Here is a 23,119-nt window from a genome sequence, read left to right as displayed (position 1 = left end):
TCTGTTGATGCTTCTTATGATGTTAACTATTCTCAATCTGAGATTGCTCGTCACTTTATGAATGGCCTTGACATGAAAGTTTGGGATGTTAAAGTTACTTTAAATCAAGAGTCTGTTGATATGAATGCTTTAACTTTGGATATTCTTTATACTAAATTGAAAACATATGAGATGAATATTCTTTCAAAAAGGACTGATTTGAAATCTACTGCTTTAATATCCTCATCTGGATCTTCTTCTGAGTCTATTTCTTTGGCAGCTTTTGCTGCTTTTACCGCCTTGTCCGATGATCAACTGGAAGAGATCAGTGAGGAGGACTTGGTTTTGGCCGCTAACAGAATTTCTCGAGCTGTGAGTAATATCAGGATCAGGAGAAGAGGAGGACCAATTTGATGCTTTGGATGTGGTCAACCGAATCACATCCGTTCTCAGTGCCCCAAGCTTGGAAGAGGTAAACAGGAAGAAGCTAAACCTCAAGATGCATCCAAAGATGCCAAGCAGAATAAGAAACAAATCAAGAATATGAAGATGAAAAAGTATTATCAAAAGGCGTTGGATGAAGCTTTTGCAGCTGTTCAAGAAAACAGTGACGTTGAGTTTGAAGATGATGAAGAAGAAGACAAGAGTATGAACATTGCTGGTGTTTGTCTCATGGCTAAAAGTTTTGAAGATTCTGACGATGACAACGAGGTAACTGGTCCTTCTAGTGTTGAATATTTTCAAGAAGTGATTGCTAGACTTGGTTACAAGATTTCTAAATTTGAGAAAAAAATTAGTCAACAAGAAGTTACTATTGATTCTCTTAATATTGAAAATAGTAAATTAAAATCTCTTGCTTCTAATGATGATGAATGCAAATCGTGTGATGTTTTATTTGCTGAAGTGAATGCTGTAAGAGAAGTTAATCAGAATAATTGCAAAAAACTTGATGTTGTAATCAAGAAATCTAGAAAACTTGAATCCTGTCTTGCTCTTAGCTTTACAATGAATACTAGATTGGTTGATGAATTGTTCTTGGCTAAGAGAGCTTTAAACAAATGTCGAGTTGCTGTGTTTGCTAGTTCTATGTTTAACTTGATTAGCTCTAAAAGAATCAAGCAATCTAGTGCTAAACCTTGCTTGACATGTCCTTCTAATGAGATGAAACTTAAACATGCTTTGGAATATGTTAAACAAATGAAGGAAGTTGTTAAAAGAGATGAAGTGATTTCTTGCAAAAATTGTGCTAGTTTAACTCAAGAGGTTTCTTATTTAAAAAGTCTTTGCAAAGATTTTCTGATGGAAAAAGGAACCTCAACATGATTCTTGATCAATCTAAAGTTAGCACACACAATCGTGGTTTAGGTTTTGATCCTCATGTTCACTTTTCTAGACATCCTCCTACTGTTTTAAGTATTGTTCAGAATGGTGAAATTTTGACTGAACCTGAACCTAAGACCACTGTATTTAAATCTGCTGGCATCATGTCTTCCTTGAGTGCTTCTTCATCAAAAGTTGTGAGTGCTAAACATGTTGTGAATGCTAAACCTGCTTTTAACACTAAATCTGTTGTAAATGCCAAACCTGTCTTTAGTACTACATCAGTTGTTAATGCTAAACCTGCTATATCAACTTGTGCTTCAACTCATCGTGATAAGTATACATGTTCCTTTTGTGGTAAAGATGGCCATATTGTTGGTTTCTGTTTTAGACTTGCTAGAAAGCAGAAAAAGGAACGGAAAATTGCTTTTGCAAAACAAAGATGGCAAAAATTGGCTTTTACCTCGAGGCAGGCGGTTAGACTGCAGCAGTACCAGCAGTCAAACCGGTGTTATAACCCCCGTCAGAACGGTGGTAAAGCTTTGGTCAGACCGCATGTTCCTCAGCAGTTAAACCAGCCTTGGGAGCATTTTTCTAAAAGGAAACATATTGAATTTTCTACTGGTTATGTTCCTGTTAGATCTAGTCGTGTGTCTAAGTACTGGATTCCTAAATGTTTATTATCTAACCCCAGTACTGAGACTTCGGCATCTGCTTATGCATAGGCTTTTTTGGCGAGGAAGGAGAACGTGTGGATTGTGGACTCCGGTTGTTCGCGACATATGACCGGTGATAAAAGTTGGTTCTCCTCTCTCGTGAGGGCATCAAGGAAGGATTCAATCATCTTCGGTGATGCTTCTACTAGTACGATCACTGCAACTGGATTTGTCAAGGTAAGTGACAAATTTACATTGAATGATGTCGCTTTGGTTGAAAATCTAAAGGACAATTTGCTCTCCGTTTCTCAAATTGTGGATGAGAATTTTGATGTTCTGTTTAAGAAAAGTGGAAGTAAAATTTTTGATTTTTCTGGAGATGTTGTGCTTAATATTTCTCGATATGGAAGAGTTTTTAAAGCTGATTTTGAAAGTAGTATTTCTTCTGAAGTTATATGTCTTGTTGCAAAGTTTTCTAAAGATGTGATGTTCTGGCATCGCAGACTTGGACATATTGGCTTTGATCATCTAACTAGGATTAGTGGTTCAGATCTTATTCGTGGTTTGCTTAAAGTTAAAAAAGATGTTGATTTGGTTTGCTCGCCATGTCGTCATGCTAAAATGGTTGTATGCTCGCATACTCCTACATTTTCTGTGATGACGGATGCACCAGGATAGCTCTTACACATGGACACTATCGGTCCGGCTAGAGTGCAATCTGTTGGAGGAAAGTGGTATGTGTTGGTTATAGTTGACGATTTCTCTCGTTATTCTTGGGTTTTCTTTATGGTTACCAAAGATGAGGCTTTTGAACACTTTAAAAGTTTGTATCTTCGGTTGGCCATTCAACTTCCTGGATTTTTAAGAACCATCCGAAGCGATAATGGTGGAGAGTTTAAAAACGCTTCTTTTGAGAGGTTTTGCAATGAAAAAGGTGTTGAACATCAATTTTCGTCTCCCCGGGTTCCTCAACAAAATGGTGTGGTTGAAAGAAAAAATCGTTCTTTGGTTGAGATGGCTAGGACTATGCTTGATGAGTACAGTACACCTAGGAAATTTTGGGCTGAAGCTGTTAATACTGCATGCTATATTTCCAATCGTGTTTTCTTGAGATCAAAACTTAGAAAGACTTCTTATGAGCTTCGTTTTGGACATACACCTAAGATTTCTCATTTACGTGTTTTGGGTGTAAGTGCTTTGTGTTAAAGTCTGGGATTTTAGATAAATTTGAATCACGCTCTCATGATGGACTTATGTTAGGATATGCTGCCCACTCTCGAGGTTACTGTGTACTTGTTTTAGAAACTAACAAAATTGTTGAGACTTGTGAAGTCACTTTTGATGAGGCTAGTCCAGGTACTAGACCCGAAATTTCAGGTACAATATCACAGGTTTAGGGGGAGGATATATTTGTGGAGGAAAGTGATGACGAGGACGACGACGAAGTGTCGGCTGGTCAGACCGGTGGCACAATGTCAGTCAGACCGCAGGCAGAAGAGCGGTCAAACAGGCCCGGAGGATCTTCCTCATGTGCTTCAGGTGCGGATGGTGGTGGACCTCCCGAAACCTCTAGTTCGTCAGAACAGGGTACAGAACATGAAAATTCATCTGAAGCCACTGCTCCACTTCATATTCAACGACGACATCCTCCGGAACAAATAATAGGTAACTTGGATGAACGTACTACAAGGTCGAAGGTAATAACTCGTGATTTTCATGTGAATTCTGCTTTTGTTGCTAATTTTGAGCCCAAAGATGTTACTCATGCCTTAACTGATGAATCGTGGATTAATGCCATGCATGAAAAACTTGAGAATTTTAAAAGAAATAAAGTTTGGTACTTAGTTGAACCTCCTGTTGGTCATAATATTATTGGAACTAAATGGGTTTTCAAAAATAAACAAAATCAGGATGGTTTAATTATTAGAAACAAGGCTAGACTTGTGGCTCAGGGTTTTACTCAAATGGAAGGGTTAGATTATGATGAAACTTTTGCTCATGTTGCTAGAATTGAAGCAATTAGACTTTTGTTAGCTTTTGCTGCTTCAAAAGGTTTTAAATTATTTCAAATGGATGTTAAAAGTGCTTTTCTAAATGGCTATATACAGGAGAAAGTTTATGTGAAACAACCACCTGGTTTTGAAAATCCTGATTTTCCCAACCATGTTTTTCGTTTGTCTAAAGCCTTGTATGGCTTGAAACAAGCACCTAGAGCATGGTATGATAGGCTTAAAAACTTTTTACTTGCTAAAGGTTTTATAATGGAAAAAATTGATAAAACTCTCTTTGTTCTTAAGCATGGTGATGATCAACTGTTCGTTCAGATTTATGTGGATGATATCATCTTTGGTTGTTCATCTCACCCTTTGGTTGTGGAGTTTGCTGAAACGATGCACAGGGAATTTGAAATGAGTATGATGGGCGAGTTGACTTATTTTTTGGGATTGCAAATTAAACAAACACCTCAAGATACGTTTGTGCATCAAACAAAATACACCAAGGATCTTTTACGACGTTTCAAGATGGACAATTGCAAGCCAATGACTACACCTATAGGATCTGCTACTGTGTTGGATCCTGATGAAGATGGTGAAACGGTTGATCAAAAGGAATACAGAAGTATGATAGGATCATTGCTTTATCTCACTGCTTCAAGACCGGATATACAATTTGCTGTGTGTTTGTGCGCTCGATTTCAAGCTTCTCCGAGAGCTTCACATCACCAAGCGGTTAAACGCATCATGAGGTACTTACAACACACTCTTGAATTTGGAATTTGGTATTCTACTTCATCTTCTATATGCTTGAGTGGTTATTCGGATGCGGATTTTGGAGGCTGTAGAATTGATAGGAAGAGTACTAGTGGTACATGCCATTTTCTTGGTACTTCATTGATTGCATGGTCTTCTCGAAAACAATCTAATGTTGCTCAATCAACTGCTGAATCTGAATATGTTGCTGCTGCTAGTTGTTGCTCCCAAATTTTGTGGCTTATCTCAACCTTGAGAGATTATGGTCTTACTTTTGAGAAAATTCCTCTCTTTTGTGATAATACAAGTGCTATTAATATTGCTAAGAATCCTGTTCAACACTCACGCACTAAGCACATTGATATTCGTTTTCACTTTTTGAGGGATCATGTTGAAAAGGGAGATGTGGAATTAAAATTTGTTGATACTACATTGCAATTGGCTGATATTTTCACGAAACCTTTGGATTCTTCTCGATTTGCTTTTCTTCGGGGAGAATTGGGAGTTATTCATCCTTTTGGCATCAATTAAGGGGGAGATTTTGGCTCCGTGTTGCATTTTCCTCTTTTGATTTTGTTTTTGCATACAGGTTTTAATTAATGCATGGTGTGTTTTAAAACCAAAAAAAATCAAAAAAAGGAAGAGCTTTGTTTCGTGCCTTTAGTATATTGTAGTACTTGCTTGCAATACTTGTTAGAGAATATGATTAGTAATCTAGCTTGTCTGCATTTTTGGTTTATACATGAGCTTTCGATATTGCTTTTAAGGGAGATGATGCATGACACTTAAATTCTATACTTGAATTAAGTAAATATGCAATATTGATGCTAGCATATGGGTTGTTTTTAAATGCTTATATATATGCTTTATTAATTTGTTATTCCTCAATGGCTTTCTAAATTGCTCAAGAGAATAAAAAATATCTATGAGAGAAAAAAATGAATACCGAATCCTTGGACAGTCTTGACGACAAGGACGTATTCGATGTGAGCAAAAATAATGGGTGCCGAATCCTTGGAAACAGTCTTGACGACAAGGACGTACCCGGAATAATTGAGAGAAAAAAAATTGAGCAAAAAGGCTCAAGTAAAAAGGTTAAAAATTCTCTTGGTAATTTTGTGCTAGAGCTAATTTGAGAAAGAGTGATAAATACAATGGGTATATATGTACAGTATTTATTTTTCAATCTATGTGCTGGTACCGATGTTGCATTATAACTCTTTGAAATCATGAATTCTTAATGTTAACTTGATCTTAATTGCCATATCTCAAGTTCATGGTTTTACTTTAGTGCATGCTTGTTAGTTAGCTAGTCATTTTTTCTACCTTGTTATTGCAATACAAGTTCTTGAATTACTACTGGTACATTGCAAAGCTCTCCGAGAAAAAATAAAAATAAAAAACCTTCATTGATGAATTCATTGTCAAAAGGGGGAGAACGAGGTAAAAAAAATTTGTGCATAATTGACATACTCAAAGGATTTTCTTTCTTTTCAAAAGTGAGAGATTTTTGCATTGCATGCTTTTTGGAGTTACTTCACAAAAACAACAAAACAAATTTTGAAGTGTTTGCCAATGTGTTCATCAAGGGGGAGATTGTAAGATCATAAGCATGATTAATATTTTCTGATGAACAATTGGCTTGCGATTTGGTTTATAAATTGAATTTGGTTTGGAAACAATTAAGGTGTTAGTGCGAGTGTGTGTAACTAATGTGAGTCAGGTTGCGATATCTGTGCTCGGAAACGGTTGGTTTGTCTCTAGTTGTGCAGGTGACTTGAGGTCAATATCGATCAATGGCGGTGGGATTGTGACTAGGCTCAGGGAGGAGCTGAGGTCCGGACGATCGAGGATGCCAGGTGACGATATTGAATACAAGTTAGCACATGGTGGAGCAACACCGTGTGGGATGGAATCGTAACGGGCTTCACATGTTGTGTGTGTAAGCGCCGGAAAAATCAGGAAGTAAATCGGATCAAAACTGGATGAGAAAAGAAAAGGAATTTGCTACAGGTTCGGACACTGTGCAGCGTCGGATACTGTAGCGCCACGGTACTGTAGCACCCGGATTGCTGTAGCGTGTGGCACTGTAGCAACCGGATCGGATTACTGTAGCACCCGGATTACTGTAGCGCGGCGGGTACTGTAGCAGTCGGACTACTGTAGCACGTTTAGACTTCTGCGGCTGTGTCTGATTTTGGCATGTTGGATTTGATTAGGAAAACTAAGAGATGAGCCATATTAGTATAAGGAGTCCTACTCCTATTTGGTGATAGACTTTTCGATATAAATAGAGACCGAGGGGTATGCCCTCGGTGTGCTTTTGTGAGACTTAATTGTTAATTCTAGATCGATGATTTTGATAGGAGTGCTGTTGGTGCACTTTGTAAATACCAGTTGATGCAATAAAGTCAAGATCATTCAATCTACGTTTTCGGCTTTCATCTACTGGTGATTGTTTTGGATTCCGACGATCCGATCGACGTCATAGGAGTGGCGCGATTCGATGATCTGTTTGGCGGCACATGAGCGGCGCGATCAAGATAGCGGGGACACAGGAGCGACGCGATCAAGGTAGCAAGCCTGCGTCAATTTCTTCGACAGAGGTAATCCTTTATTCCGCAAAAGATTTTTGGGTTTTGTTTTTCCCTACCATTCACCCCCTCTGGTTGGTTTGTTTGATCTTGTTCGATCCTACAGAGCAAATATTCTGCTTCTGTCTTCCAACATAAAACATTTCTGTATGCTCCCCTCGGAACAATTGGATTGCTCTGTTTCTGCGTCGATCGCCGGATAGAACGAAGTGAAATATAACGATGCACAAGCCATCCAACTGTTCAGACGACGTCATCTGCCAGCTCCTGTGCCTGCACTTTGCATAGTTCCATGACGAGGTCAATCAAATCGCTCTTTCACTGTTCTACCATTCTCTGTGAATGCAATCGCCACCATTGCATTCTCTCCTACAGACTACAGTCTGACATAACGAGATATCGCCTGTGGCCTCCTGCGTCCCCGATTGGTGACCATTCATACTATATCCAACGGTGGTGAAGTTGTCATCTCCTACATCTTTTTCATAGAAAATGGAGAGCTGGTTCAGATTATCTTTGTCAGTGAGATTGTGTTTGCCAGGGGTTTCTGGATGGCACTGATCATCATCATATGGTGTGTTAATGTTTCTGATCTTTCGCCTTTGTGAGTTCCCTCTTTTTTGTTCACAAAAGAGAGATGATCTCGCAGAACCCGAATCTGGTCCATGAAGAGAGATTAAAAGGACTGTATTTCTTTTCCAGGTTGGTTTAATTTCACAATCACAAGCAACATTTCATCCTTCTCTATGTTCGGCTGCCAAGAAACTTATCTAGACTCCCTCGTTTTTCAAGTGCACACTTCTCCGAACTGTTAAGGTGTGTTTTTTTATAAAAAAATTATAAGAAAGTTGCTTCAAAATACCATATTAATATATTTTTAATTTTTTTTATAATTAATAATTAATTAATCATATACTAATCTATTACTGTGTTTTCCGCGGTAGATAACTTAGGGAAAAAAAATTCGGTGGAGGAGGGCTCTAAACCCTGAGAGCTGCAGCCTGTCCGGATGGGTGACCCGTGGAGATCCAACAACAACGACAGCATCGTGAGGCTCGGCACCACGTTTATTTTCTTCCAGCTCGCTGCCTCCATCGGCTTCTAGGGGAAACTCATCTCTGGCTCGGTTTCCCGATCGAGTCCCTCCGCAGCCTACACCTGTTCCGCTCTTCTCCGTCGCCGACATGGTCGGCCGAAGCCATCTTCTAACATTTCCAAATCAAGAAGCCTCCTGATGATTGTGCTTATATATATACTATGTGCCTTCTCTGAATTAGAAGTGCTCTTGTTATAACATATATCTTCTCTGAATTGTTGCCTTTGGCAGGGCTGATCTGCTCCTTGTTCTCTACAGTCAGTTCTGAAGAGGATGTTCCAGGAGGATGGCTGATGCTTTTAAATGCAAATCTTTAGTATCGTTGGAGGATGGCTCTAAGCCTGATGTTGTTGTAGATCAAGTTTCTTCAAACTTCTGGGCCTGATGTACATAGTGTAGTTCTCAAACTGGATAATGTATGGATGTATCATAGAAGTGAGATTATCATGAAATAAATATAGATGTTCTGGAACATGAGATTTTTCTGTATCATTTGCAATTATAGAAAGAGGTATCTGTATTGGAAATAAAATTTTTATACTGGAAGTACAGACTGGTTATCTAAAAAAACTTAACCTGAAATAGTTTAGTACTAACATTAAACTAAACAATTCAGTACTTAAATGCTTGGAGACATTACAGAGCAGTAGAAAGGCATTACATATTTTCAAAATTTGGCATCTCATCAAAATGTAATTTTCTAACCACCGACTGTACTATACATTTTGATCGACTCCAAGTAACGGACTTGTATATCCTTATTGTATATATTATGGATCGTCCACAACAGAAGCATATCTATCTTGGATCAATGGAGGAGCCATGGCTTAAGGCAAGGAGGGGCAAGCGGTGCCTCCGGTGATGTGAGAGAAGAGGCCGGTGGCGGCTCCGGCGACGGAGAGGAGCGGAACAGGCGCACGCTGCGGAGGGACTCGATCCGGAAGCCGAGCCGGAGATGAGTTTTCCCCTAGAAGCCGATGGAGACAGCGAGCTGGAAGAAAATAAACATGGTGCCGAGCCTCACGATGGTGCCATCGGATCTCCACGCGTCACCCATCCGGATGGGGCTGCAGCTCTCTGGGTTTAGAGCTCCTCCACCAAATTTTTCTCCGATAACTTACCCCAACCCATTTCCAAACGAACGCGGTATATGTCCTGTTTCATGCACTAAGCCAGCATTGTTGTGGTTATCTTTGAAGATGAACGAAAGAGATGTCTAGGATTTCTTCTCAACAGCAGAGTAGGTGAGATCTCTTCTGATTTCAAGCTAATGCTCCTCAATCACAGTAATATGTATCGTCCTTTGATACATATTTTAGTCATATATACTAGAGCATCTCTTTTGCTTTATTTGGCTAACTTTGCTGAAATCCTGACGAAGCGCAAGCACCAAGCAGGCGGCAGCGTGGCACGCAGAATTAAGAAAAACAGAGGAGGGTGATGTTTTTACTGTCGATCCAAACTAAGATCGGTGTTACATCTGCTGTAGGTGAAGAAATGCAGATACAGTATGCACCTTTGCTCAGCTGTTCGCAGCAGCTAAACAAGGGCTATGCAACATAATAATTTGCAGTGCTTACCTGCAAGCTAGCCAAAGTATCATCGATCCCTTGCTTGCCTTGATGAGCACCAAAAGAAGCAAGCAAAAGCAAGCCTGGCATCTCGTAGCTAGAGAGACCTTTGCCTGCAGCAAAACTGATATATGCTTATTACATGGTCAGATAAGACTTTACAGTTAATCTCGATCACATTGTGGAACTGTAAGCCTTCAACATCATCAACCACAAGAAAAAAACAGTGCAAATTCAGCACTGCGTGTGGTTGTGGAGGGAGAGGGTGGTGATGATGGAGTCGACGGTGCTGAGCCTTGGCAAGTCCGTGCTGAACGGCGCGGTGGGCTACGCGCAATCAGCCGTCGCCGAGGAGGTGGCGCTGCAGCTGGGCATCCAGCGCGACCACGTCTTCATCCGGGACGAGCTGGAGATGATGCGCTCCTTCCTCATGGCCGCCGATGAGGAGCGAGACGAGCGCAGGGTGGCCAAGACCTGGGTGAAGCAGCTCCGCGACCTGGCCTACGACGTCGAGGACTGCCTCCAGGACATGGCCGTCCGCTCGTCGCGGTGGCGCCACTGCAGCCCGCGCGCGCTGCTGGAGCGCCGCCGCGTGGCCGAGAAGATGAAGGAGCTCCGAGCCAAGGTCGAGGATGTCAGCCAGCGGAGTGTCCGCTACCGGCTCATCGATGCCTCCGCCTCCAAGGTCGCCGCCGACGCCGCAGTGCACCCCACCGTCGCCGGTGCAGGTGCAACGACTATGTCTGAAACCGAAGAGACGAGGCGGCAGCAGGACAGAGCTAAAATGGAACTCACTCGACTGATCAACGCCAGTGACGACAACCCTGGAGTGATCGCAGTGTGGGGATCATCGAGTCCTAGTGCTCTCGGTTACGATGGATCCATTGTCCGAAGGGCATACGAGGATCTCAGGATGAACAACAAGTTCGAGTGCTGTGCATGGATCAAACTGATGAGTCCTTTCAACCAATCAGAGTTTCTGTACGGCATTATCAGGCAATTCTACGTGAATTCTCTTCAACGATCTGCGGAAGCAAAGCAAGTAGCAGCTGGTTTGGTGGACCAAATTCCTCGCAAGAAGGGTGGAGATGCGTTGGTTGATGCATTCAAGGGATCTATGAACGACAAGGGGTTCTTGATTGTCGTGATCACTAACATATCCACCGCGGAAGAGTGGGGTGAGATGAAGAAATGTCTCCCGAGCAATGACACAAGGAGCCGATTAGTAGTGTGCACAGAGCATATTGAAGTTGCAAGGTTGTGTGCACACAGGGAAGGAACACCTCCAGAGCTCAAGAAACTGTCTGATGCTCCGGTTCTCTATGCCTTCTATGGAGCAGGCGGTTCTGCATTTGACCAGGTACCACTGCATCCTACTGTAGGTTATTTCAAAACGAAAATGATCTACTATGTCTTGTGAAAAATAGTAAAAGAACCAAATAATCTCTGGTATTTAGAAATGCATTTTTCCCATGGACCCTTAAAAGGTACAGATCTAGGTACGCACTACTAATTTTGACTTTTGGGAGGTATATATCAGATTGAGCAATTTTGCGTACTTTTTTCTATATAAATTTTGGTATCTCTTAGTACCTTAGGTACTAGAAAATACTAAATTTTATACTACAATTTTGATACCTCTAAGTACCTACTCAAGAACCGTAAAATTGCTCATATTGAAAATAAATATCAAACTAAGCTTCACTTACAACAAGTTTAATAGTAAAACCAACTTACTGGCTATAAGATTATATTAGACTCAACAAATATAATAGATTGGTTATAAGGTTGGCTATAATTTCCATCTTCTAATATATTTATCTGGCCTTTGCAATTAGTGTATTTTTCTAAGTATATGTATGACTAACTTTTGCATAGGGGCCAATCTCACTTTTTTTTTTTCATTCTCTTCCACTACGTCAGCTTATAAACAACTTATAATCTACTAGTATACTTGCTCTATGGCTGCGGTAAACGGAGAGGTTAATTAGCTGAGATATTCGTTGGCACATAAAACGAGATGACGCATTATTATGTGACTAATCGAGTATTTAGTATTGTAAACATAAAAATATATGTGTTTGAAAGTTTAGAGTAATTTCTACGTACAATTTTTTTTTTGCAAAATATGTGCTCTCCCTATCTCAAAATACAAAATAAAAGACAAGGACTGCATATTAGAGATATGCATATTGACCAAATATAAGAGTTTTTCCATAACCTACAAGGCATTTTGCATCCCAATAATATTTATTTTTAACGTTAACTTAAGATATTTCTGAATTGTGTTTATGTTAACACCGAAATTTGGTAAATTTTCGTATTGGATTTAGATAAGAAAAGGTACAATCGTCGATAGAAATTTTTATCCGGAAGAGTTCGAATTCAACATGCAATCGTGAAGACCAAGGCTTGGCGACGTAATTTTATCTACTAGTTAGAGTTAGTTAAAATTTTATCTCTAAGAGATTAGAGTCCGATCGGGACTTGTGTGTTAGAGATAGAATCTATCTATGAGTTTGTTATTTTTTTTTATCTATTAGGAGTTGTATGTCGTGTCCAACATGGCCTAGCCCCACCTGAGGGTATAAATATGTATGCCTCGGGTCATCGTAAATTATCTACACATCAATTAGATCAACTTCTTTCGGCGCATCGCCACCCTCTTGTCCGAGGTTTCAACTCCGGCGAAACTTGGCACCTGACGCGGGGCTGCATCGCTTCGATCTCCAGCGGAGGTGTAAGTCCATCGTTTCGCCGGGCCACGGCAATCGTTCGGCTAGATTAGAACTGTCTCGGTTTGGTCTGATCTTCTAATCTAGTTGTGCGATTGCTAGTTATCGTATCAGTTTCAACTTAGATCACTTTCGTGTTTTGAGTTGATCTGGTCGACCACTTTGGGCGATTTATGTTGGTTTGATATTCGCTATTTAACAAATTTAATCTAGTATTGTCTCGGTTAGGTCCGATCTAGTAGAGATTGCGCTTGTCAGATGGTTCATATCAGATTGATATATTTTACTCATTGTTTTATCGGAGTACCAGCCGATAAGTTACCAGTCATCTGCTCAGTGGCTTGATAGCAATCTAGATTTGTTTAGTATCTATTCTAACATTGCCAGGTTTAATCTTGAACTGTCTCGGTTGGTTCCGATCTTCTATGGTTATTCTTAGCAATCTGGGCTAGGTATTTTATAGATCTTGGTTGTTTGTCCGCCCTCTATAGCCGATGATTTTCGCCGATCTATATGCTTATCATATTTACATCAATAGAGTAGCCAATTGCTTCACTGCATTATTTCTATACCAATCGGCTTGATTTAGTTAGATCGGCAGTTATTTATGTTGCATCGGCTTATGAAAATTACATGTAAATTGGTTTTAGCCGATCGTAACATATGATTCATTGTCTATTCCAAGTAATTTATCGGTTTATTTATTAGCCTTATCGATCTTCATGTTTCTTATAATCACATCGTCTCGACTGCATATTGTCTTGGTTAAGTCCAATCTCTGCACATCTAGTTCAATCTGGTTATAGAGGTTTGTCCGATCGACTAAGATTAATAAGTGACTTGGCAGGTTATGTTGGTCTAATATTTATTACAAGTTTATTTCGATCAAGTTTCTAGCCGGTCCAAGCTTTTTACAGTCGATCGTTTATCCTATCGGCTAACCATTGTAGCATCAACATCTGATCGGCTGGATTATTAATTACCTATCGGCTCGATAGCTGATCGGCTTGTTTTACTGTTCATCTTGTCAGTTGCAGGATCAAACTGACTGGCACGCCCGCGCATCATTCTAAGAATTTAGGTTCTGCACTGGAGCTGTCTAAGATTGACTCCCAGGCCTACGTGTGTGACGCGTCAACGTTCACATTTTGACGTCAACAGTTTATACATGGATTCATGTCTCAGTACTAATTGTTTTTCAATTATTAATCTGAACTTTGCTTATTTTTCTAAATTGCATTTCTACATGTACTCTTTTCTCATTATTAGTTATTTTTATTCACTTAATTGGATTCATTTTTCCTTCCAAATTGTATTTCTACCTGAACTCTTATATCATATCAATATTGATTATATTTAAATTTTGGCCCCAGTTTAATATTTTTCTAAATTATTCTACATGGAGTCTTCCTTAATTTTCTTTATTTTTTTAATTTCCAATTTTTGATATTTTATTTTTTTTCTAATTGGAATTTAAAATTTTTAAATCAATGCGAGAATTTATATCTTTTATCATTTTTTGTGGGAATTTTAACTGCTTTATAGTATTTTTATTCTTAATTTAAAATATTTCTGTATGGTACTGCTACATGAATTATTTTCTCCATGGTATTTATTTTTGAAAAAAACAGATATTTCTAAATTATACTTCCAGTTTTATCAGGATCTAACGCGCTTACTCGGATCAAATATAGAAAACTATATTGAAAACAATGAAGCATAAGTTATAAATGAAGTAAACCAGGTTATTCCCACAGGCATTAGAAAATAGTTGGTCTATCATAATAGGAGCTTGCAAATTGAATATTATATAAAAACACTTTAGATACACAGTAAATCGTGATCTAGAATAATAGATAACCCTCCCTAGTTGGATAGTCTCAATAGGAAAAGGTGTGGTATATTGTATACATAGTATTGTGTACGTAGAATCAACCAATTCAATGCTTTAACCATCGATGTACTCATTTACGTACTCATCTCCTGGCTTCGGCCGCGTAAGTGTAGCAATGCTACCATTAACAGACTTGCCCAGTTGATCTTGTTCGAGATGATGACTTTTAACTTAGGCTTCTTGACATGCCAATGTCCTACGTAGATAGCAGTGGCTTCTTCAAGACTTGATCAGTTGATCTTGTTCGAGGCGATGGCTTTTAACTTAGACTTCTTCACATGCCAATGTCCTACGTAGATAGCAGTGGCTTCTCCAAGACTTGATCAGTTGATCTTGTTCGAGATGTTTTAACCATCGAATGTACTCATCTCCTGGCTTTAGCCACCTAAGTGTAGTAATGCTGCCATTAGCAGACTTGCCTAGCGATTCCTCTTTCTATGGTAGTCGTCTTGGCCAGTTGATCTTGTTCGAGACAATGACTTTTAACTTAGGCTTCTTAACATGACAATGTCCTATGTAGATTGCAGTGGCTTCTTCAAGACATGATTAACATACATGTAGATTAGCTTGGAGCTTAGAGACTCCACTCCAAAGTCATTATGTAGATTTTGCCAACATAATTGTTGATGAACAATGGATTGACAACTTGGTACTGACTCATATCGTTTTTATAGAATAACAAATTGGTTAAGCATGACATCATGACCAATTTGATCCGGTCAAATACTTCGTGGGAGGCTGGCCTAGGACATGGACTTGGTTGACGCTATACAATGTGGCTAGGAAGAGGAGGGCCTAGAGTGGCTTGATACTTGGTTTTACAGATTGGCCCTGACGTGCTCTCTGACATGCCTATGTCTTGGTTATGAAAAAGCCTCGTAGTGAAACCCCTTTGACGAACCGTTGAATTTGGACAAAAACAGTGGCATAGAGTAGATTATCTTGATAAATAAATATGATTTACTTATCGTCATTACTACTTTTTATCCATATTGTTATGTATCTGCATAAAATCTATTTTTAAATTTCAAATGAAAGCATAATTTGTGTCATCACAAAATAAAAATGTTAAATTTGTGAGTTCTTAGATGCCTAGTGGTTTGAAAAACAACAGTGACTTGACAAACAGATTAACCTACACAAACTTGTATCTACTACGGGCATAATAGGTACATTTTAAAAAAAAACAGAACCTTAACTGCACATTATACAGTACCCTTCAATTCTGGGATAATCTATTTAGAATGCATAGACTCTGCCAATTTTGTGGATTTGTTCATACTCCCTTCCTACTTAAAGCTATTTCTTTCATGGATTCAGTAATATTGTCACAAGACCTATTATTCCTTTGAGATCCGAACTATACTTGCCAAACAATGCCTTAAGAATGAATTTACAACAGAGGATTGATTTAAGAAATGAATTTAGAAGTTTTAGACACGACATAAACACTGTATTTAGAGAAAGAAAGCCAATTAACTAATTGTGATTCTCTTGTGTGTAGAACTCTCAAGGTCGAACAAACTCAGCGGGGCCAAGTTCTAGCTCACATCACACCACCACTAGTGGTAACAACTCCTCCATGGATAGTACAAAGCTCACCGATGTCGAGACAATGGTGGCAACATTGGAGGAGTCTCAGCTCATTGGTCGGGTGAAAGAAAAATCTGACATTATGAAGCTAATTACGAATCAAGCTAGCCATCAACGATCTCATGTGGTCTCCATATGGGGAATGGGTGGCCTCGGAAAAACCACTCTGGTTCAAGACATATACCGAAGTCCAGAGATTGGCAGAATTTTTGATAAGCGTGCTTGCATCACGGTCATGCGTCCTTTCAACTCTGGCAAACTCGTTGAGAGCATAGCTAAGCAGTTTGGAGATGAGAATGAGAAAGACTTGGCCAAACTCTTAGAAGGCAGCAAGAGATATTTGGTCGTTCTGGATGATCTATGGTCTACCAAAGAGTGGGATGATATGATGTTGTGCCTGCCCAGTCCCAGTACAGTAGCAAGATGCATCATAGTTACCACGAGGGAAGAGAATATTGCTATGCACTGTTCAGAGGAAAGAAACATATACAAGCTTAGCGGTCTCAAGCACGATCAAGCACGTCATCTCTTCACAAAGAAGGTACTCAAGTTATAGTTTTGTTCGGTATTGCACATCGAACACCTTTAACGAGTTTTACTCCCATCATTCCTTTTGTATCTCGAGATATCGGTACCTTGAGATACCAAATCGTATGTGCACTGTTGGATCTAACAATCATAAACGATTTGGTACCACGAGGTACAAAAGGAAGGATGGGAGTAAAACTCTTACTTAACACAATTATTAGCGAGTACCATTGCATTACAATGCAAGAATTTTGTCTTTTTTATGGAAAAGTGAAATGGTATATTTGTAAACAAAAAATAATTTATAAATAAAACTTTTTATAAAGAGGTTTTCTCCGGTCCAACAAAAAGTATCTCAAGATACCGGTACCTCAAGTACCAAATTATTTCTCACCATTCGATCTAGTTGAGAAGGATGTGCATTGTTAGATCCAACGATCAGAAACGATTTAGTACCACGAGGTACCGGTACATCGAGATACCTTTTGTTACTTTTTGTTAGACTGTAAAATTGCTATTTCATAAATATGTTCTTAACGATCTAAAAAGAAAGAATACAAAACAAATTACGATGAAAAAAATCCCCAAAATCAATTTCATATTTAAGGTTGAAAAATCAAATTTTGACTTATAAACATAAGCAAAAGCAAAAATATGAGGTTTTATGTTCTTACCAATGGTTTTAACTTTTACTGTGATTTTAACCCTTTCTTTTCAAACTTTGCGATTTACTGGTTTTACCTTCGTTGTTTTGAACTGCAGTTGTGCTTGCTCTATTCCGTTAATAGGACTTAACAGTGTCAAAATAATATTTCTAACTTTTTTATTTTTATTTTAAAAAATAGACCGCCGTAATATTTATTTTCTAAATCTAAATCTTTTGACCATATTAGTCTATGTGTCGTAGCCAAATGATACTAGTGTTATTTGATCACATCGGACGGGGTGATGTGGTTAAAAAGGTTCAGATTTAGATATAAGTTTTAAATGTTAAAAATAAAAAGGCTCAAGACATTTAAAAAAACCCTCTAAATAGGGGAAAACATGACATTTTTTTTAGAGAAGGCTATTTTTATCCGGTCTCTATATCCAACCGGATATACGCAGCCATTTTTTTAATTCAGAAACTTAGCCCAAGTAGGAGAATTAGCCTCTCAAATACCCAATGATTTAAACCCAAGACCTTGGGTGCTACTTAGGTATTGCAATCACTAGGCTACTTGCTCTTTCACTAAATTTTGTTACATGATAGATGAAAAACATGATTCATCAAAGAAATCTAGCTCCAAGCATTTGGAAGTCAACAGTTGTTCACAAAGTGGAAGAGATTGAGAATTCATTAACGACGTAGTATGTCCGCACACTTGTATTATATTTTACAGTACTAAAAAATTTTAAACTATCCCAATTTCAGGTGTTTAAGGAGAAAACGAATTTGGATGAACAATATCCTGAATTAGTTGAACAAGCTAATTTGATCTTGAAGAAGTGTGATGGGCTTCCCCTTGCAATAGTTACGATAGGTGGCTTCTTGGCAAGCCAACCAAAAACAGTTTCGATATGGAGGAAATTGAATGAGCATATTAGTGCTGACCTGGAGATGAACCCAAAGCTTAAGATGATAAAAGCTATCCTTGTTAGAAGCTTTGATGGTTTACCCTATCATCTTAAGGCTTGTTTCTTGTATTTGTCCATCTTCCCTGAGGACCACAAGATTAGTCGGAAACGTTTGATGCAGCGGTGGGTTGCTGAGGGTTACACATGGGAGGCTCATGGCAAACCTGCAGAAGAAACATCTCATGACATCTTTAAGGAGCTCATAAGTAGGAGCATGATCTTACCAGCTCAACAATCAATTAGAAGAGGAGGTGAAATTATTGGCTATTGCCAACTACACGATCTAATGCGCGAAATCAGCATCACAAAGTCAGTGGAAGAAAACCTTGTGTTTAGGCTAGAGGAAGGTTGCAGCTCAAGATCACAGGGCACAACACGGCACCTTGCCATCAGCAGTAACTGGAAGGGAGACAAACATGACTTTGAGAGCATGGTAGACCTACCCCGTGTAAGATCAGTAACAGTGTTTGGGAGATGGAAGCCATTTTTCATTTCTGAAAAGATGAGGATGTTGCGAGTTCTCGACTTGGAAGACACGACAGATGTAGCCGCTCATCACCTTGAACACATTGGGAAGCTTATTCACCTGAAGTACATCTCTTTAAGGGGATGTTTCAACATTTGTCACTTGCCAGATTCATTGTGTGAGTTGAGGCAACTTGAGACACTGGACATCAGATGCACGAGAATAGCGATACTGCCAAAAACCATCGTGAAGCTTCGGAAGTTAAAATATCTTCATGCCAGTGTACCTATCCCCGTGAGTAAGAATAGTCCGTACCGGTGCAACATGCCATTGCTTTGTCGAGCTTGTTGTGTGCCTTGTTTAGATGGACCCACCGTCAACAGGCATGATGCATGCAACTATATTTGTTGCATCCAGCCCCGTGTCATCGTGATGGACTTGGATACTAGTTGCCCTACGCTGCCAAGAGGGAGCAGGAAACTAAAAGGCCTGCACTCACTCCGGCATGTCCACCTCGCATGGGGGAATGTTGTTATAAAGGAGATAGAGAAGCTCACCCAGTTGCGCAAGTTAGGCGTGACGGGCATCAACAGGAAGAACGGTCCGGCCTTCTGCTCGGCCATTTCCAAGCTCGGTAGGCTGGAGTCACTGTCGGTGCTTGGAAGTTTCGATCTAAGCCTGCGCGGATGTTTGGAGTACAGAGGCACATCGTCAACCTCCCCTTCTCCTCCGGAGAACCTACAGAGCCTCAGGCTCATAGGACAACTGGGCGAACTGCCGCAGTGGATCGGGAAGCTCCAGAATCTGGTGAAACTGAGACTGCTGGAGACCTCACTGGAGGATGCCGATGCCACCATCAAAGTCCTTGGGGTGCTACCAAGCCTGGCCATCCTGCACCTGTGGGGTTCGTTCAAGGGCGGGGTCCGCCTCAACTTCCGGCAGGAGGAGGCTACCGCAATATTGTTCCCGAGCCTCAGGGTGTTGGACCTCTATTTCGTACCAGGATCGAGAAGTGGCCTCCTCGAATCAGTGCAGTTTGGAGGAGGCGCAACTCCCAAGCTTGAGCAGTTGTGCTTTACATATAAACCTGACTTATGCGACATTGGATTGTTGTCGGGGCTAGAAGAGCTCCAAAGCCTCGAGGAATTCATGCTGGACAACAACGAAATTTACACGGACGAATTTGTGGAAGACGTGCGGAAGCAGCTTGCCAACCACCCAAATACAAACAAGCCCCTTCTCAAGAGGTACGACCGTTAATTACTTTTTGCAAGGAATTAAGCTAGAAAGTACAACTGATCAATTTTGTTGGATCGAGTGTGTGTATATGCCCTCTGTAAGCTTTCAATCATCTTTATTTACTCTATGTATAACTATTTATAGTGAGTGCCTGCTACTGCATATATATACATATATATATATATATATATATATATATATATATATATATATATATATATATATATATATATATGAGTGTTATATCTCGTGCTGTTTCTGTTTCCCTCTCACTTGTGTATTCTGCAAACTGATGGTTGTCCATTTCGTTTCCTAGTTACTGTTGTCCGCCAACCTCAAATATTTTTGGATTGCTCTCTTCACTCCAACACCGAATAGAATTAAGTACCGTTTTAAAACTCCTAGCCAGTCATCTCCCTCCTGCTCTCTTCCTAAGTTCGATATTTTGAGCAATTAATCTGCTGCTCTAGCTCAAAATAATTGGATTGCTATGTGTTCTGCTGAATCACCTGATGATATTAACTCAAACTAGCATTGCGGCCTGCGCGCGCCTAACTTCATTACGAAATTTCTTATATAATATCAAACATAGTCTCATATTATATTATAAAATATAAATATTAGAGTGGCAATATAGTTTTAAACTCGGACCTAACTTAGATCAAACTTCTATATTTGATGCTTTATGCAAATTAAAACGGTGACTCATTTTATATTATCTTAACAACATAACAGATCTAAGATATAAGGATAATACTATAATAGATCAAAATTGTACAAATTTTATGGGATAATATCTCTTCTTTCCTTCGTCTTCTTTAATAACATACCTTTCATATATATTAATTATTTGTGATTATCTATAAGATGTTTCAAATAACATATGGTTCACTATAAAATAATTGAAATAGTTTTAGGCATTTGAGAATTTTTTATTGGTTTAATCTTGAAAGATATCCTCGTAGGGATTAGATGGCAGCCGCGCTGATTAAAAAAAAAACCCTGATATTTTTCCTTTCCTTCTCCGATTCCAAAAAAATATTATCTTTTCTTTTTTATCTCTTATTTTCCTTCAACTGCACGATCCAAAAATATGATTTTTTTCCAAAAAAAATCAACGTTCTTTCTTTATTGAAAAAATCACGTTCTTTTTTTCTGCTAGAAATCACGTTTTTTCTCTCTTTGTCCGATCCAATCCTTCCAAAAAAAATCCATGTTCTATTTTTATCCAAAAAAGTCACGTTCCTTTCTCCTAAATAAACTCTTTCTTTTTTACCTTATTTTCTCTCGATTAATATGAGATTTTCTAGCCCGTGAGAGTGAACGTGGTGATGACTTCTTTTCCTGTTACAGATGTAACCATCGATGCAAGTTTAATTCCACGCCTTTTTGTTGTGCCACAAATCGTCTAATTGTAGATGCGCCTTCCATCAGCTAGTGTGTGTGCCTTGTACATGGTCACAAATGGCTGTCGATTCTAGGATTTTCATTTCCTGTCATTTATTATACTACTTTCTGAAATAATTTGACTGCATGGAAAAGACTTTCATATATTGTTGTCAACACTAGGCACACTTGAATTGTGATTGTTAATTTTTTTTTCTCAAGGTTTTTTTTACTGTGTTTGCATTCAAAAAGGATAAAGATCCGACGCTTCATGGTGAAAGGTACAGTAGGAAAAGTATTAGAGGTACTTTAGTACAAAGGGTAAAAAATAATTATAAAGGGCATTTAGGTCCACCAATTTATAGAGATACCATATTGGTGGTGTGTACGTGGAATGAAAGATACCTGTTATATATGATTTAAGTGGAATGGACCAGAATTGCTAATGTTCTGGTCAGTTTTCAAAGTTTGGTCTAATTTACGTGGTAGACACACATTTGCGTAATCTTCAAATATCTTTCCAATTTTACAGAGTGTGCCGCGCAGCAGTCGTTGTGTAATAAAAAAAACCAATGATCAACAAATAGTAAAGATTTACGTGCTCAACAAAATTCAATGCCAACCAACCCAAATCACCAAGTAAAATTTGCTATGTAACAACCTCAATCAAACCTAGCCTTCCAGCTAGAAAATCCTAAAATTCTGATAACAGCAGCAGCATCATTCATGTAGTATCAGATTTGAGATATACGCAAACGATGAGGTCGATAGCCCTTAGAAGAACGGCGGCACATGTGCCGCACCGATTACACATATTCATGTAGTATCTTCGAAATTTTTCTTCATTTCCCTTCCTACTGTTCTCGCCATTACTTTCATCCTGTGAGCAAATATTCTGCTTCTGTCTTCCAACATAAAACATTTCTGTATGCTCCCCTCGGAACAATTGGATTGCTCTGTTTCTGCGTCGATCGCCGGATAGAACGAAGTGAAATATAACGATGCACAAGCCATCCAACTGTTCAGACGACGTCATCTGCCAGCTCCTGTGCCTGCACTTTGCATAGTTCCATGACGAGGTCAATCAAATCGCTCTTTCACTGTTCTACCATTCTCTGTGAATGCAATCGCCACCATTGCATTCTCTCCTACAGACTACAGTCTGACATAACGAGATATCGCCTGTGGCCTCCTGCGTCCCCGATTGGTGACCATTCATACTATATCCAACGGTGGTGAAGTTGTCATCTCCTACATCTTTTTCATAGAAAATGGAGAGCTGGTTCAGATTATCTTTGTCAGTGAGATTGTGTTTGCCAGGGGTTTCTGGATGGCACTGATCATCATCATATGGTGTGTTAATGTTTCTGATCTTTCGCCTTTGTGAGTTCCCTCTTTTTTGTTCACAAAAGAGAGATGATCTCGCAGAACCCGAATCTGGTCCATGAAGAGAGATTAAAAGGACTGTATTTCTTTTCCAGGTTGGTTTAATTTCACAATCACAAGCAACATTTCATCCTTCTCTATGTTCGGCTGCCAAGAAACTTATCTAGACTCCCTCGTTTTTCAAGTGCACACTTCTCCGAACTGTTAAGGTGTGTTTTTTTATAAAAAAATTATAAGAAAGTTGCTTCAAAATACCATATTAATATATTTTTAATTTTTTTTATAATTAATAATTAATTAATCATATAC

At 39.2% G+C, this 23,119-nt stretch overlaps 1 protein-coding gene across 1 annotated transcript; it reads left to right on the top strand.

Annotated features, from left to right (window-relative positions):
- The first annotated feature begins 10,240 nt into the window (after window positions 1-10,240).
- On the top strand, window positions 10,241-20,059 carry LOC121055215 (disease resistance protein Pik-2-like). Its single transcript, XM_040527191.1, has 4 exons — window positions 10,241-11,314; window positions 15,395-15,410; window positions 16,125-16,729; window positions 18,131-20,059. Exons 1-4 carry the CDS (start codon window positions 10,241-10,243, stop codon window positions 20,057-20,059), a joined length of 3,624 nt encoding a protein of 1,207 aa, XP_040383125.1.
- The last annotated feature ends 3,060 nt before the right edge of the window (window positions 20,060-23,119 follow it).

The sequence above is a fragment of the Oryza brachyantha genome, chromosome 8, assembly GCF_000231095.2.
Source record: "Oryza brachyantha chromosome 8, ObraRS2, whole genome shotgun sequence".
NCBI classification, from domain to species: Eukaryota; Viridiplantae; Streptophyta; class Magnoliopsida; order Poales; family Poaceae; genus Oryza; species Oryza brachyantha.
This window is presented reverse-complemented; position numbering and strand designations above follow the sequence as displayed.

What these genes read in the sequence shown, in the direction of transcription:
- LOC121055215 (XM_040527191.1), top strand. Translation starts at nt 10,241, where the DNA reads ATGGAGTCGACGGTGCTGAGCCTTGGCAAGTCCGTGCTGAACGGCGCG. An exon ending in GTCATCTCTTCACAAAGAAG is followed by an intron (nt 16,730 to 18,130) that starts GTACTCAAGTTA and finishes TCCCAATTTCAG; the next exon opens with GTGTTTAAGGAGAAAACGAA.